Source organism: Neovison vison, chromosome 5, assembly GCF_020171115.1.
Source record: "Neovison vison isolate M4711 chromosome 5, ASM_NN_V1, whole genome shotgun sequence".
Taxonomy (NCBI): Eukaryota; Metazoa; Chordata; class Mammalia; order Carnivora; family Mustelidae; genus Neogale; species Neogale vison.
This window is the reverse complement of record NC_058095.1, coordinates 18,225,080-18,240,838: the sequence shown is the minus strand read 5'-3', so window position 1 is coordinate 18,240,838 and position 15,759 is coordinate 18,225,080. Positions and strand designations below refer to the sequence as shown.

Below are 15,759 nucleotides of genomic sequence, written 5' to 3'. Positions count from 1 at the left end.
TGGTTTTGACCCACAGGGTCCAAATACACAGCACAGGGCACAGGAAAGCAAGAGGTGTGTAAGCTGACCTGGAACGGCAGCAGGGCCTGGGAGATGCGAGCTGCCACGTCTGGGCACCTGCCCTGCATCAGGTCTATTGCCACCTCCCTTTGCATTTGTCTGTACCTCGTGGCCAAATCGGCAAGGTAGGGGGCTGTCGCTTGCACCCCGGGCGGCACAGCACTGGCCTGCGCCCGGGCCCGGGGGTTCTGCATCTCTTGCCCTTCCTGGTGTCCTGCGTTCCCTCCACAAAATCAGCTGCCACTGAGATGCACTCACAGGGCTCGCCCCCCGTCATGTCCCCGGGGAGCCAGAGGGAGCCATTGTGTCGGCTCTGCCCTCGCTTAGGGCCCAGCTGACAGCAGGAAGCAAAGTGGGGCAGACAGACTCACAGAGGCTTGCCTCACCAGACCTGCTTCCTCGACCCTCCAGCTCCCTCACATCCTTAACCTATTTTCCTTTCCATTTAGGGAGCGTGTCCAGCAGAGTCAAGAACGCGGAAAGGTCAGTGTGGTAGCTTTCCTCATCTAACTGCAGTCCCTCCCTCCTAAACGCTTCCCCACGGCTCCCTCTGTGGCAGCATCTGCTCGCTTTTCTGCGGCAGGAAGCGAGCGAGTCCAGGTTGTCCTGTGTTTGCAGGGCCTGTGCGTTGGAGGCGAGAGGGCGGGAGAAGGGTATCCGGGAGCAAGCCCAGAGCCGCGTGGCCCGAGCTTCTCCTTAGCGCCAGGACCCCGTGCGGCCACAGCCGGATCCCGGCCCTGCCTGAAGTTTGCCTTCCTCTTCCCTCTGATTCAGGAGCAGTTTGGGGTGGGCAGTGTGACAGCTGCCTACCACTCTCCCAAATGCCAGACTCCCCGAAACTGACAAACAGGCAGATTGACAGCCCGGCTCCTGGCCCCTCTTGGACCGCAGGAGAGTTTCTCCCCCTGGATGTTTCTCCCGGAGCTGCTCTTTAAGTGGCATTTATTCGTGCACAAGTAGGAGCTAAGAAAAGTCACTTGGCACCTCTCATGTTCAAAATTCAAGGAAATCTGTGGGGGAATTGATTTTAATCACTGTCTCAGTTAATTAGAAAGACAAGAAATCGCCCCCAAAAAGTAATTAATGAGAGCTGCTGCCTTGTGAGGAGCAAGGCTGCTTTTGGCTTGGGCGCTGGCGGAGCCCGGAGCGGGTCTGAGGGGGGGGTGCTGGCCTCCCAAGGAGGGGGAAGGTCTGGGGGCCTCTGGGGCTGCCCATGCTCCCAGCCTGCCCAGCTGCCCTTCTCACAGGGCCTCTGGGGGAAGAAGATGGGGTTCTTAATACCTAAGAGATTTGTAAACTCTGCGAATACCTAGCTCACAGAGGAGAGGAATCTCTTGATTAACTGAGCAAATTCGTCTTCCCAGCGCCCCTTGCCCTGTTGATCCAGGATCCAGATTTCACCTTTGATTTTTTTTTTTTTTTTTTTTTTTACTGCCCTCCTGCTTTGATCCCTAAACACTCTTTGGCTCTCTTCCTCCCTGCTTTTCCCACAAAAAACCCTGGAGTCTCCCACCTGGGAGTGTTCTCAGGCCCCTTGGGATTCTGAGGCAGCAGGAGGGCAGGTCGGGAAGGACCCGAGGCTTTTAGCAGAAACGAGTCGAGACTGCCAGGTTTCTAACCCTGACGGCCTCCAGCATCCCCACACAGCAGGGTCCCCTGTCCTGCTTTGGGGTGGGTGGCCCCCTGCAGCCTCTCCCCACTGGGGGACCTCTTCTCTTTCACCTCAGGTAGAGACCAGAAGAGACGGGGGTGTTGGCTGACCCCAGCCGAATGGAAGGGCACACCTCGGGGTGGCGTGGGTCTCGGTTCTGTGTGACTCTTAGACTTTGGCACAGCCTTGCCTATCAGCACATTTCCCCTGCGGGCCCTGCCCCGGAGCCGACAGATGGCTCATGTGTGTGCATTTCCTTTCCAGTGGCCAAGCTGAAGGCACCGTTCCTCAAAATCGAAGATGAGAGCAGGTGAGTGGTGGGGGGGCCCCTCCCCTCAGCCTCACCAGGCCCGCACGGAGGACAGGTGCTCAGGGGCCCCAAGCCGATGTGACGGTCCTGGAGCCCCTCAGCCCTCCACCTTCGTCTTCCCCAGAAGCCGCTCTCTCCCCCTGTCATGGAGAAGTCTCCTACAGACCAGGAGGAGCCTCTGAAGGTGGCCCTTGCACAGTTGGCCCTCCTCTTGGTCATGAGTCAGAGGTTAGTGACCTGTGTGTGCATTACCTCTTTTGAATGCTCTGCTTTTAGGAGCGCTCATGTCCCGCCCAGGCTCATGGCTCCTCGCCTTCCCCCTCCCCCCAACCAGGGGCGCACACTGACGCTCACTGCTGAACCCCTGCTGGCCCCCGGCAGTGCCGGTACCGTCGTCGCCTTGGCTGAAGCCAGGGTGCTTGGGCTGGTGTGGCGGTTCCCTTGTGAGACCATCTTGTACTGGAAGCCCTTCTGTTTGGCGATACAGAACCCTCTTCTGACACAAAGTATCTCGTGAGGGCCTGGGAAGGATGGGCATGAGGAGAGCCCATCCTTTTCCTAGTGGGGAAACTGAGGTCAGAGAAATTAAAGGACTTAATACAGCCATGTTGCCAATGAAGCTCAGCCCAAGGCCAGAATCTGGGTGTCCTGCCCATCCTGCCTGGTGTCCTCTGCACTCTGCCCTGTCTGTCCCCCAGTAGGGCCTCTTCTTTCTAGACAGCCGGGGCATATGGGGTTAATCTGTGGGCTGTTAGTCGCCTTGGTTATCACTGACTCTTCAGTAAGTACTAGCTGAGAAACCTGCAAATTTATGATGACCTCAAAATAAAAAGTTGGCTTTGGGTTTTTTTGTTTGTATTTAAAGAAAAAGCCCAAGTGAAGCCAGCAGAGACTCCTGGGACCAGAGCTTTCTGGGTCTTTTAGCCTCAGTCAGGGCAGCTAAAAGGCCCAATGCCGGGAGCCTGGTGTGCCTGCCTGTCCTCCAGGCAGACCTGGGTTTCCCTCTTGGCTCCTGGGCACAGGAGAGAATTGGCTTTGGTGGCCCAACCATGAGTGGAGGGAATGCAGGAGGGTGATGAGATGCTCTCTTCTCCAGTCCCAGTGGGCTGGGGGCTGAACTGCCTCTACCCCAGCTCCTTCACTGCCAGTTAAACACAAGTGGTCATGGCTCGTACACACAGCCAGTGCCCCAGTGTCGCACTGCACGTGGCCGGCGCACGTCACTTACGGGGAGTACCATACACAGTTGGGGTGCCCCCAGCAGCGTAGGCAAGAGTGGAGACAAGGTGTCCTGTGCTTCTGTTGGCTTGCTCTCCCGAAGCCCAGTGACCTCCCCACACTCAACTTTGTAGCCTTCTGGGCAGAAACAAAACCTTGAAGAGGAAGAAAGTGGGGAACTGGGGCTGTGAAGGGTACCTCCTTCTCTTTAAGGGCCCAAGAAGACTCCTGATTAATTCACCCCGAGACCATAGGACTCTCACTGTGCCTCTCCCCCACCCCCCAGAAACCCATGGCCCACACTGTCCCCTGGAGCACAGGCTATTGCAGCCACACGCGGCGCGCCTGTCCACTACAGTGGCAGGCTTTGCTCGGACCCACAGATCACTGTGCCTGGCTCTGGAAGTCTCTTGAATGTGAGCAGCTTGAGGCAGAAACATTCAGCGTAGGTCTGACTCCCCAGAACTGTGCTGCTCTTTTCCATTCAGAATACCTCCCCTCGGGTGGTACCGAGGAGCAGCCCAGAGCAAAGACGTTCCTCTTCCTGGAATAGGAAAGTCACTGATCTGGTTTAAACATTCGTCCATTTAGGTCTGCCAGGCCAGAGTCCTCAAAGGTGGAAAGTGGGAATTTGGATCAGGAGTCGAGAGACTTGGCTCATTGCCTGGTTTGGGCCACTTAGCGGTCGTGAGCCCTTGGGCAGGTCACGGAACATTTTAGGCTTCATTTCCTCTTCTATAAAATGGGCAAACACCACTTGTTCCCCTCTGCTCAGACGATGCAGGAAGGGTAAATGGGCTCGTTGAGTAGCCAGAGTGGGGGGAAAAGCCACTTAGTCAGGACTGGGATTCTTCGGGGAGGGATGTTGGGCCAGGCCCTCCCTTCTCCTCTCCCTGTCCCCAACAGTATTCAAAATGGAAGTTCTCTGTGTTTCAGGAAGTTTCGTCCCTTCCACCATCAATTTAAGTCCTTTCCTGAAGTTTCTTTTCTGGGACCCAAAGATGCAAGTCCCTTTGAGGCCGCGACGACCCCGGGCAGCTCACATCGCACCAGGTGGGTGTTGCTGGTCTGAGTGCCAAGGGCGAGCTTCGGGCCAGGCCCTTCCCCCGGGGAGCCTGCTGGTCCCATTTGGGGAATGGCCATGTGTTCGCTCCTGAGGCAAAGTCTGTTCTGGGAACTTCGCCCAGAGAAGAGAGATACTAAGCATCTTCATCCGTTTTACTTGGTGTTCTCCATCCCTGTGAAGGAATTTGACGTCGGTCCAAAGGGCAGTAGGCTGGTTTCTAAAACTCACATCTACGCTCCACCTTCATCAGAGTGCCCTTGGCTCCCATTAAAAATGCAGGTTCTCAGGCTCCACTTGCAGAACCATAGTCTCATGGTGGAGCCTTCAGAACTGTGCTCTTGTGGGCAGCTGGGCAGCTCCCCGGGTGATCTCTGTGCACATCCAAGTTGGAGGCCTCTCGGGCCTGACGTCAGGAATAACCTGGGGGCAGGGAATCTGGGGACCTGCCGCATTGTGTGGCCCAGAGTGGCTTGTAGGCCCGTGGGTGTTCCTCCTCCGCAGACGGGTGAGAATTGGAAGCTTCCCTGAGCAGAGTGCAGAAGGGATGTGACCTGGGAGACGGACCATATGCCTCCTTGGACCCCCTTCTAACGGCTGTGTCACAGGGTTAGCTCACAGACCAGGGAACTAGGGCAGGCAGGCTCCCAGCATGCGAGTTCCCAGGGCAAGGGGGGGCCTGTGGGTCCCCCCAGCAGACAGAGACCGTGAGCAAGCCGAGGTGACAGCCTGGTGCCCTGTGTACCTTTCCCAGAAGGCGCAAGGGATACCCGTAGGCAGTGCTGGGCCTGGGATGGCTGCAGATTGCAGAGGAGCGGAGGTTGTAAAGGAAGGACAGTGAAGCACTGGTGTCTGCGTGGGAGAAGTAGAGCGAGAGAGTGGCCCGGGGTGGGGAAGCGGGGAGGAAATCTGTGAGAGGAAAGGTTTAATTTTTTTCATTTAAAAATTATTATATTTCGGTTCCAAATTCAAGAGTTACAGGGGGTGGTTTTGTTTTGTTTTTTAGATTTTATTTATTTGTCAGAGAGCACAAGCAGGGGGAGCCCCAGGCAGAGGGAGAAGCAGGCTTCCCGCTGAGCAGGAAGCCCAATGCGGGTGACCCGAGCCAAAGGCAGAGACGCTCAACTGACCAAGCCACCCAGGTGTCCCAAGAATCACAGAAGGTTTAAAGTGAAAGGTCTGGGGTGCCTGGGTAGCTCAGTGGTTAAGCATCTGCCTTCGGCTCAGGGTATGTTCCCAGGGTCCTGGGATCGAGTCCCACATTGGGCTCCCTGCTCAGCGGGAAGCCTGACTTCTCCCTCTCCCTCTCCCCCTGCTGTGTTCCCTCTTTCGCGCTCTCTCTCTGTCAAATAAATAAGTAAATCTTTAAAAGTATAAATAAATAAAATAAAGTGAAAGGTCTGGGGGTACCTGGGTGGCTCAGATGGTTAAGCGTCTGCCTTTGGTTCAGGTCATGATCCCAGGGGCCTGGGATCAAGCCCTGTGTTGGGCTCCCTGCTCAGTGGGGAGCCTGCCTCTCCCTCTCCCTCTGCCTCTTCTGCTCATGTTCTTTCTCTGTCTGTGTCTTGAATAAATAAAATCTTTTTAAAAAACTAAAGTGAAAGGTCTCTGTTCCACACCAACTCTCCCGTTTCTAGATTGTGGTTCTGTGTCCAGAGAGAATTTGTGTGAAGCGCCTGGGTGGCTCAGTTGGTTAAGCAGTTGCCTTCGGCTCAGGTCATGATCCTGGAGTCCCAGGATCGAGTCCCACATCAGGCTCTTCTCCCGCCGACCTCTCTCCTCTCACGCTCTCTCTCTCTCTCAAATAAATAAAATCTTTTAAAAAACAAACAAAAAAAACATAATTTGTGTGGACAGAAGTACATTGTGTGTCCTTCACTCCTCTTCTGTAAAGAGTAGCATAACATTGGCTGGGCTAGATCTAGCCTTTTCCACTTAATGTATCCTAGATTAATTTCCCATTAGTCCTTAGAAAGCTTCCTCATTCCCTCTTAGGGCTTCAGGGTTTTCCATCAGATGGTCTTACTGTACTTTCTGTAACCGGTCTCTCCTTGATGGATGCTTAGATTATTTCCAGGCTTTTGCTGTTGTAAATAATGCTGCAATGAATAATCTCACTCAGCATATATTTGTGAATCAAATTCCTAAAAGCAGAGGTGCTGGATCAAAGGGTTATAACATTTATAATGTTAATAAACGCGGCCAGATCGCTTCTCATGGGGGTGAAGCCCATGTGCCCACATGCACCCCGGCCTGCATCCAGCTGCCCCACCCCCACCCCAGGCCTGCCCCCGTGCCGACCTCCGCCAGCCTGCTGGGTTAAAAACTATGTCTTGGTGTGATCTGCATTGTCCTTTTTTTCTCATTACGGAAGAGGTTAAGTACATTCATATGATTTGAACATTTGAATCTCTTTCTGTGTGAACCTTCTTTTTTGTCTGTCGTCGGCTTTTCTTTCTTTTCTAGTTGCTTTTTTTACTGATTTGTCAGGAGCCCTCCACGTATTAGGGAAATGAGCCCCCTGTCTGTGTTATTAGTTATAAATACCCCCCTCCCCTGTCTGTGATTTGTCTTTTGTTTGCATTTCCTGCCATGCATACGTTTTTTTTAGATTGCATGTAGTTGAATTATCAGCTTTTTTCTGCTTTCTGAATTCTCCATCCTGCTCAGAAAGTCCTTGACGGGGACTATTTTGGACTTCGTTGAGTTTGCTCAGACAGCCAAGCAGCCGCTAAAAATACGGGCCTGAAATGAAGAAGAGGAGTCCGGTTGGAGAAGGAGACCGGCAGGTCCTGAGTGAATGTGTCAGCTCTGCAGGGGACAAGCCGGCGGGGCAGGGGGCAGTCAGGGGAGTGCCGGGCAGGAACAGCACAGGCCCCTTGCTGCCACTGAGGCCTTGACCCTGTCATCACGTAGTGCGTTGGGATGAGGCTTTGGGGGTGAGCTCGAGCCACGTCTGTCCTGGGAAGCGTTCCTGCCGCCACCTGTCCTCACCCGTGCTTTGCCATGTTGGGGCAGGAACAGGACGGGGTGCCCGCTGGGAGCACTTCCCCCTTACTTGTTGCTTCTCCTGCCCCCCTTGGACAAGAGTCCCGAGTGGGGGCAGGCCTGCCCATACCTGCCGAACTGTTTTGGTCCACCCCCCTGAGGGCCCCAGCCGTGATCGCTTCCCCCCACCCCGCGCTTTCCCCAGAGAACCCAAGGACCGAGAGCAGAGCCCGCAGTCAGCCGCCCGCACCCTGCCCAGGAGGAGGAAGGGCTTCTGTGAGTGCTGCCAGGAGGCCTTCGAGGAGCTCCACGCGGTGAGCCCTCCCTGCCCAGCAGCTTCCCTGGGTCTGCTCTGCCAGCACCCTTCCCCCCCCAGCCCCTGCCTCCACCCACTCGTCCAGCCCTGCTCCTCCCACCCTACTCCTGTCTAATTCCCTGTGCCCCTCTCACCCCGGGCAGCATCTCCAGAGCCCCCGGCACCAGGGCTTTGCCTTAGAAGCCCACCCATACGCAGAAGTCGATCGGGTCATCGCCCAGCTGTGCCACAGCTCTGCCGATGCCCCACCGTGGGCCGACCTCCCCAGGTGAGCGCCCTGCGCCAGCCCTGCCCCTGTCCTCGCTCCACTGCTGCTGCCCACGATGGGGGGGTGGAGCCCTCAGCCTAGTGACATCGGGGACCGGGGACCAGGCTGCGGCGGTTTTCTCTTTTCCACCAGCTTCTGTCCTGGTTCTCTTGGGGATTGGTGGCGGTTGGGAACCCTCCATTTGTGGCTCTGGCTGATGAGGACTGGGCCCCCACCAGCACCAGCGTGGCTGTGCCTGTGGGGGTGGGGAGCGCAGCTGATCCTTTGCTGCTCCTGGTGATGTGCCTGTGTAGAAGTATCGAGGGGGGCTCCTGGGTCCCTCCCAGATGGGTAAAGAGCCAGATCTCTCTGCCTTTCTAGAAGTTACCGCGACCCAAAAGGATTGCAGGGTGTTCTCTAGAATCCCAGCATCCTTGGAGCCCAGCTTCCCCTGCTGCCCACCAAGGAGCTGGGGCTTCCCCTCGCAGGCCAAGTCTTCAGCTCCCTGGGCTCCACTTGGAGAGCCAGGCCTTGTGCTGCATCTTCCAGCCGCCAAAGGGCACAGCCTCCACTGCAAAGTTATTAAATGGAACAGCCTCTAACCTGTTCCTCTGGGCAGCACTGACCACAGGCCACAGAGCCAGGAGAGGCGCAGACAGCACTGGCCGCTGCTGCAAGGGGAGCCCAAGAACGGGCCTTTCGTGGAGCCCCGAAGTGGGCCACGCTCTTCAGCACACCAAACCCGTGAGGGTAGCCCTGTGCAAGCCGCACCCCGGCCCGACCCCGACCCCCACCCAGGAGGATCCCAGCCTACCGCCGGCTCTGGAATGGAGCCCCGAGGCCCACTGGACATGTCTGTGCCCACAGGCAGCCGGACTCCCCAACTTCAGATGGTGATCCTCTGCGGCCCGAGACTCTGCCTCCCAGCCAGCCCTCCCGTCCCCAGGCAACGTCTCCCAGGAGGAGAGAGGAAGGCGAGCACCAGGCCCCGGGTGCCCTCGAGCCAGATGGAACAGCAAGCAGCCTGAAGCCCCCTACTGAACCCCCTGCTGAAACTGTGGGGTCTGGCAAGATGCCAGGACCAGTAGCCAGCTGCCAGGAGCTGGGGGGACCGATGGATGTCATTGCAGACCCCCCAGGGACACCAGGGTCCACGAGCCCTGGACATCAGTGCCACCTGACAAGCTCTGGTTCTGCGGAATTCTCCAGCCCGGACATGGCCCCTGGTGGCCACAAGCGGAAGGTTCAGTTCCCCGGTGGCAATCCCGAAAAGAGGTCAGGGGTGTCCCAGCCACAGGCCTCATTCTTCGTCCTGAGAGCCAGCAGCCCTGGTGGCACCAGGACAAGCAGCAGCAGGCCTCTCTCGTCCCTTCCCCTTCCAGGCCACGAGCACAGGCCTTTGGCCTCCCTCCTCCCCTTGTGCCACCCACAGACCTGCCTCTCCCTCCCAGAGCCCTTCCCCTGGCAGCCCACAGAGAGGCCAGCAGGGTGCTGGGCCACACAGCCCCCTTGGCCTGGGGGAGGATGGCCCCCGGGGATCTGAGGAGTCAAGAGTGTGCACCCCAGCCCTGTCTGTGGCTGGCTAGCCTGCGCCCTGCTGTCCTGTGGCTCCAGGCCAGCCGTCCGCCCACCTGCACCCTGCGGCTGACATGCAGGCCCCAGGAGGACCTGTAAGAGCCAGTCCGCCTCTGTACCCGCCCCCCCAACCAGGCCACGGAGGAGCCGGCTGTGCCCGGTGGCTCTGCCCCCCCACCTCCCTGTCTCCCAGCACCGGCAGAGGACTGCTCCCCGAGTTCTCTGGGGCAGCAGCAGCCCCTGGCCCCAGGGCCAGAGCCACACAGAGCGCCTCAGGGCCTCACCGCAAGAGCCAGAAGAGCCCCGTGGCCTGGCCTTTGATGTCCAAGTGAGCAGCTGTGGTCATGGTCAAGCTCTGTGGGTCACGGCCAAGCTCTGTGGGGTCAACAGAGCCAGTCCACCACTCGCCAGGTCTGTGGGTGGGGAGGACCAAGGGAGTCTGGGCGGGGGGCCGCCCTCTGCCCCTCCCTTCAGCCGTGTCCCTACCAGAGGCAGTCATCGGAGCCTGCCGCCCACTCCAGGAGGCAGAGGCAGGGGTGGCATAGGGAGGGACCACAAAGAGGCTGGAGCAGCAGGAGCCCTGGTCTGGCTTCCTGTCCCTCTGCAGGCACTTGCCTCGTGCAGCAAGTTTTGGTGTTCCCCACCCCCACCCCAGCTTCCCTTCCCAGGAGCATGTGGCTCTCCTGCTTTCCGAAATGCCTGTTTGTCCCCTCCCCCAGCCCCCCACGCGCGTGCACACAGATCCTCAGGAACATACGAAGCAGAGGAGGGGCGGCTGCAGCACCTCCAGAGCTCCCTCGCCCCTGCATTTGGGCCGAGCCCAGCACTGAATGGACCTTCACCCTGAGCCCCGGGGACGGCCAGACCCCACACACACATCCAGGGACCCTTCTGCTTTTCCATGGCTGCCCCCCCATCCCATTTCTGCTATGCCAGGGTCAGCAGTTCACCTGCCAACTTCTGCATCACCCTTTCCCTCCCTCCCCAAGGACCTCCCCCCATTTCTTTCAGCCAAGCCATTAATCTGGAGACAGAGATGGGTTTGCTATCGATTCTCTGGCCACTTTTTTTTTTTTATTGCATTCCGTGCTGTGGTTCTTCTCACCCTTCTCTGCCTCTGTGCGTTTGTTTCTTTAAATGTTGGAGCTACAGGAAGCCTGGTGCTATGCTGTGTCTCATTTTGGAGAAGGAAGGGGGGCCTAGCTGCGGGTGAGGACCTGAGCTGTTACTTTGGAAATAGAGCAACTGTGTGTACAACCCTCTTAGAGGTCATGTTTGGCCTTTTTATGCCATTCCTGTTAAATTCCATAATTAATCTTGGTTCAGGAACTGTAAATAAATTTGTTAATAACAAATAGCAAAGGGACAGGGCTGGAGTGCAGTGTGTTGTGCCCCAAAGTGCCCTGCAGTGACCCTGAGCAGGGCCGTGGGCCCGGCAGACATGGACGGAGTAAGTGACCGGCAGGTTGGGAGCCCCCCACGAGTGGGACAGTGTGTCAGCCGCCACCCTCCCCCGCCCGGTGCCAGAGGGCTGTGGGGCGGGGGGGCTACATCTGTCCCGTCTCTGGTCACTGACTTGGTTCGACCTGCCAAGCGGTCACCTCCAGAGGGCATGGCCACAGCCCACTGTCAAGGAAACCCCTTTGCCCTAATGAGCTTTCCTGCTGGGGCCCTCTCTCTAGTCCCCCGTTGCTTCTTCCACAACACTACCACTCTGGATGAGAAGTTTCCCCCCACCCCTTTCTCAGACCTCTGGGATGTCCTCCTATGCTGCTCAAAGATCAACACACCCAGGGCCATCACCCTCCTCGCCATCTACCTAGGACCTCACAGCCGGCTGGCCTTACCCTCCCAACTCAACGGTTGTGACCTTGGATATCACCTCTCAGCCAGGCCAAGGCCCAGGGCTGTCTCTCCTTATCCATGTCTCCGTTTCAGCCTCCAGGCTATAAATTTAGAGGGGACCCTAGGAGACCTGAGCTCAGACAGAGAGGTGCTGGCCCATATGTTAGACCATTAGTGGCTCCTTGACATGGGGACTATTCGAACCCCCTTCCACTCCTCTGCAGATGACCTTGACTCAGACCACACAGGCACTGCCTCCCCCTGCTCTCCAGCCCCTTCCCCCATCTGACTCTCAGAGAAGGAGCCATGTGTCCTCCCTGTCACCGTCCCTGCTTTCCAGTCCACCCTGGCGAGCCTTGTCAAATTCCTTCCCGGATTTGTCATCTCTTCCCTGTGCCCTAATACTCCAACCTGGAAAATACTCGCATTGATTCAGCAGGCTGCCCCCTGTTCCCCAGCTACTTCCTGCGGTCTGCAGCCACTGCCTCCATGTCTGCGCCTGCTCGCCCTTCCAAAGCCACGGAGGCTCTGCCTGAAGCGCTCCACTGGGCTTGCCCCTCCCAAGGTCATGGATAACCTGAGAATTATCAAAGTTGGCCGTCTCCTCTCCTTTTCCACCTTGAAACCTGGCTCCCTGCTCCGTGTCCCCCACCACCACCAGCCCGGTCCTTCCCTCCCCCAGCCTTGGGCCTCTGTACCAGCCTCATTGAGCACAGGCCTAGATGTCTACCCTGAGTCAGCTCCTGGAGCCCTAACCCGCCCTTCCGCACCCCTGCTTCCCCAACCTGGGACCTTTGTCCTCAGCCCCATGCATGTGCTGTTCTTTCCTTTTGCAGATGGGACCAGCGTTGGTACCTCCACCCTTGGCTTCCTTCTGAATTCTACTCTTCCCCCGTGCTGTGGGGAAAGGCACGGGATCTCGCCACACCCCGGCTCACACTGACTTCCGGCCAAGTCCCTCGACTACTCTGGGCCTCAGTTTCTTCGTGTTTCAGTGAGGGGCTTGGATGAGATGACTTCAAGGGTCCTTCTTTACAATAATAAAATACCTGATGGCCAACGGGTCCCTCGTATCCCTCTGTCCCGCCACTACTACAGACCTACTTACCTAGAAACCCGTTCTTCCAGCCAGGACTGCCTCCCCTTCCCACTGCGTCCCACTGTGTCCCCCTGTGTCCCGCGCCTCTCCTGGCATTCTCTCCCTTTGTCCCTCAGCCTCTCGCATCAGACTCCGGTCCTTCTGGCCCCTCCCCCTGCTGCCCGGCCTCTCCTTACAGCCTCCCAGCCTCCTCCCTGCTCTCTGCCACCTCCTGGTCCCTTGTCTGGCCACCACGGGCACTCCAGTGCTAAGGCCGCTCTCGGTCACCAACCTGGAATGCCCCTCGATGACAGCAGGAACGCCTTGCTCTTCGAGATGCAGGTTCCATATTCCCCGAGAACCCCATAGTATGTGCCTGTAGGCTCCACGGGCCCACGCTCCCATCTGGGGCCTGCCCATAACTGACCTTTGGTAAGGATCTTGGGACACTTTTCTTAGTCTGAAAAATGGAGGTAATGGTAGTTTCTGCCTCACTGGGAAGTTGCAAGATTTAGATCTGTTTGTGAGGTTATAAACATGGTAACACACATTATAAACACTCAGCAAACTGTTTGTCCCCCCCACCCCGGAATCCGTACCTGTGAGGCCTCTCCGAGCCCTCCAATAGGACTTATTTTCACTAATGTCCCACCTCGTGACCCACAGCCCCATCCCCGGTGTGTGTTTTTTGGCTGAAGCTGCTAAGGGGGTCTGTGAGACACCGGGCCCCCCACTTTCCACTTTCCCCCAGAATCTGAGGAGGATCCCGGGTGAGGGGGAAAGGGACGGGGCGGGGGGAGGTGCCACACCTTCTGCCAGTATGTTGGACTGTTCGGGGCATGACTACAAACCTCCCAAAGGATGGCTCTTCCTGGGACACCCCCACCCCCACGCCTCTAATTCCTCCCTGAGCGTCAAGAGTTGGAAGGAAGGGTTCACAAGAACGACCGAGAGGGGGGATCACTAGGCTTCCCTGGGGAGAGTTAGCAGGTCAGAGGGATGGCTCTCTCCCAGTGAAAAGGACAAGTTGCCAGGCTGGGATCCGGGAGAGAATAGAAGGCACTTCTGGTTCCGATGTCCTGGGCATTTCTCTGCTCTCCAGCCCTCAACATCATGTCAGCACGGGGTCTCTCCCTGTGCTGAATGGTGGGCCCCAAGGGCTCCCCAGCCAAAAAACAGTCCCTTGGGTCTAGGACAAGGGCCACAAAGCTGGTTTTCTCCTTGGCATGTCTGGGGCCACAGGGACAGTGCAAGCCCAGGTCCAGTGACCCTCCCGTGCCGCAAGCGCTGCTCTGAGCACTTGAGGCTGGCCCCTCATTCATCCCCCAGCAGCACTGCCAGGAAAGGCCTTTCCAACTCCCATTTCACAGAGAAGGAAACAGGTTCAGAGCATCTGGGAGACTGGTTCCAGGTCACACAGCTTTTCACCAGGACTGGGACACCAGCTGCTTGGCTGGAGCCCTCATTTCTGCTATTCACGGGGTTTCCCCCAGCCCCTCGCCTGGCATGGTCTCCGCTCCAAGCCTCGCAGCCTGGGCACGGGGCCTGGGCAGCCTCCACTGGCAGGGATCATGCCTACCATGTCTTCCAGGTTGGAGTTTTTGGGCAGAGGTAAGGAGAGGAGCCAGGGGCAGCAGAGCCTCCCTCCTTACCTGTGGCTGCTAGGACTACATCTTGGCCCCGCATCAGCCCAGCTTGGCCCCTGTGTGGGAAAATTTGAGGGAAGAACTGGCTGAAGGCCAGGACTTCAGGGAAGGAGGCCTCAGGCCTCTTGGTGGTAGAGGCTCTTGAGGGATGGCTGTGGGTGGGGACCAAAACCTCACAGCTCCCTCAGCAGGGATGACCTGGAGGGTGGCATCAAGACAGAATAGCGGCCCCCAGCCTCTGATTTCCAGAGTCCTGCCCTTCTGGGACAGAGAAGCAATGGGCAGCCTGCCATAGCTGTGGCCCTGGGGTAAGGCTTTTCCCAGGGAGCCCCTGCCTGGAAGAGAGGCTGCCTCGACAGCTCCTGACCTCAGAGGAGGTCGAGGAGAGAAACAAGCGAGCTTCTGCTGGGGAGAGACGTGCAGCTTGTAGCAGAACTGACATGGAGGACAAGAGAAAGGAGGTGGGACCTCGGGCTCAGGAGTGGGGCGTGGTACAAGGAGGGTCAAGATCCCAGCTGGGCTGTGGGCGTCACAGGGCCATACAGAGGAGCCACCCCTGGAGCTGGCTCAGGATGTCACCAGAGAGGAGTTAGACAAGGAAGGACTCCTAGCGGAAACCCAAGGAACCAGAGCCACAGAAATCATAGCCATGCCCCGGCCACAGACTGGGTATGCCATGTGGTCTTGGTCATGTCGTGAGAGGGGTCCAGACTCCCCCAGGTCCAGTGTCCCCCATTGTGAGATGCCTATCCTCTTGGGAGGCACATGGGATCGTGGCCTACTGCTGTGGCCCCGGAACTGGCAGGCCCAGATGAACTCGCCCTGGGGGGACCTGGGAAGCAGGTAAGATAGATGGTCTCTCACTGCCAGCTCTTGGACTTCGGGAAGCTACCATGGGCATCTCTTTCTTGGAGCCTCCGTGTCCCCATCTGAAATGAGGAGCGCAATCTCTCCCTCCTGGCTGAGTTTCTAGGGAATATCCCACCGTAGTTCCTCATTCCCGGGAGCCCCCTCATGCCTACACCCTGGAAGAGGTTTCCAAGATGTCTCCAGAGTGAAGGACCAGTTGGCTCAGGCTTGCTGAACATCTGGAGCTGGAGAGGCAGGTGGTTGCTGGGGGTAGTCACCCCGGTCCCAGCACTGATGTCAGCACCTCCCAGGAAATTGCCTTCTCACCTCTCCTGGGCCCAAAATAGAGCTGGGGGGGGAGGGCTGTCACGAGCCAGAGATAGCTCCCCTGTCCCTGGCAGAGTCCCTGAGTCCCTAAGGAAGCAGAGGACCCAGGATGGGGTTCCCTGCCTCCACTCCCACCCCTCAGCCCATTGTGGGTTCCAGGATGCTCTGGCCTTGGGCACAAGGTCATGGTGGGACCTTACCAGCTGTGTACATGCCCTACCACTCCCCATCCATCTCAGGTCTCTGGTTCTTGGAATTCCTAGCAGAGATCAGAGACCCCCATCCTCCAGTATGGGGACCCAACTTACTCCGGAGCCCTTGAACTGAGCTGGAGGGCACAGGGAGAGAGGAAGTTTGGAAGGTCAGTTGGTTTGCACACAGGGTAACCTAGTCTGGCCAGAGCGGGGAAGCTGGGGGTCTCCAGAGGTGTCTTCTGCTCCTCAAAGATTTGGGAAGGCAAGGGAGGGGCAGGAATGGGGCGTGCTAACAGCATGTAAATGACCTGGCTAATTGATATATTTAGGGGACAGAACTGGGGTGCCTGCCCTGTGTGAGGAATTCAGGAGCCCAGAGGCAATAGGCCAGC

General features: G+C 57.7%; 1 protein-coding gene across 5 annotated transcripts in view; it reads left to right on the top strand.

Annotated features, from left to right (window-relative positions):
• DBF4B (DBF4 zinc finger B) overlaps positions 1-10,831 on the top strand; it is a 47,389-nt gene extending 36,558 nt beyond the window's left edge. For all 5 annotated transcript variants that reach the window (XM_044247762.1, XM_044247760.1, XM_044247763.1 and 2 more), the window contains 6 exons: positions 510-543; positions 1,976-2,021; positions 4,176-4,292; positions 7,496-7,604; positions 7,750-7,874; positions 8,721-10,831. In XM_044247762.1, coding sequence (XP_044103697.1) covers positions 510-543; positions 1,976-2,021; positions 4,176-4,292; positions 7,496-7,604; positions 7,750-7,874; positions 8,721-9,396 — 1,107 coding nt within the window. In that variant the 3' untranslated portion in view covers positions 9,397-10,831. The remainder of the gene's footprint in view (positions 1-509; positions 544-1,975; positions 2,022-4,175; positions 4,293-7,495; positions 7,605-7,749; positions 7,875-8,720) is intronic.
• The last annotated feature ends 4,928 nt before the right edge of the window (positions 10,832-15,759 follow it).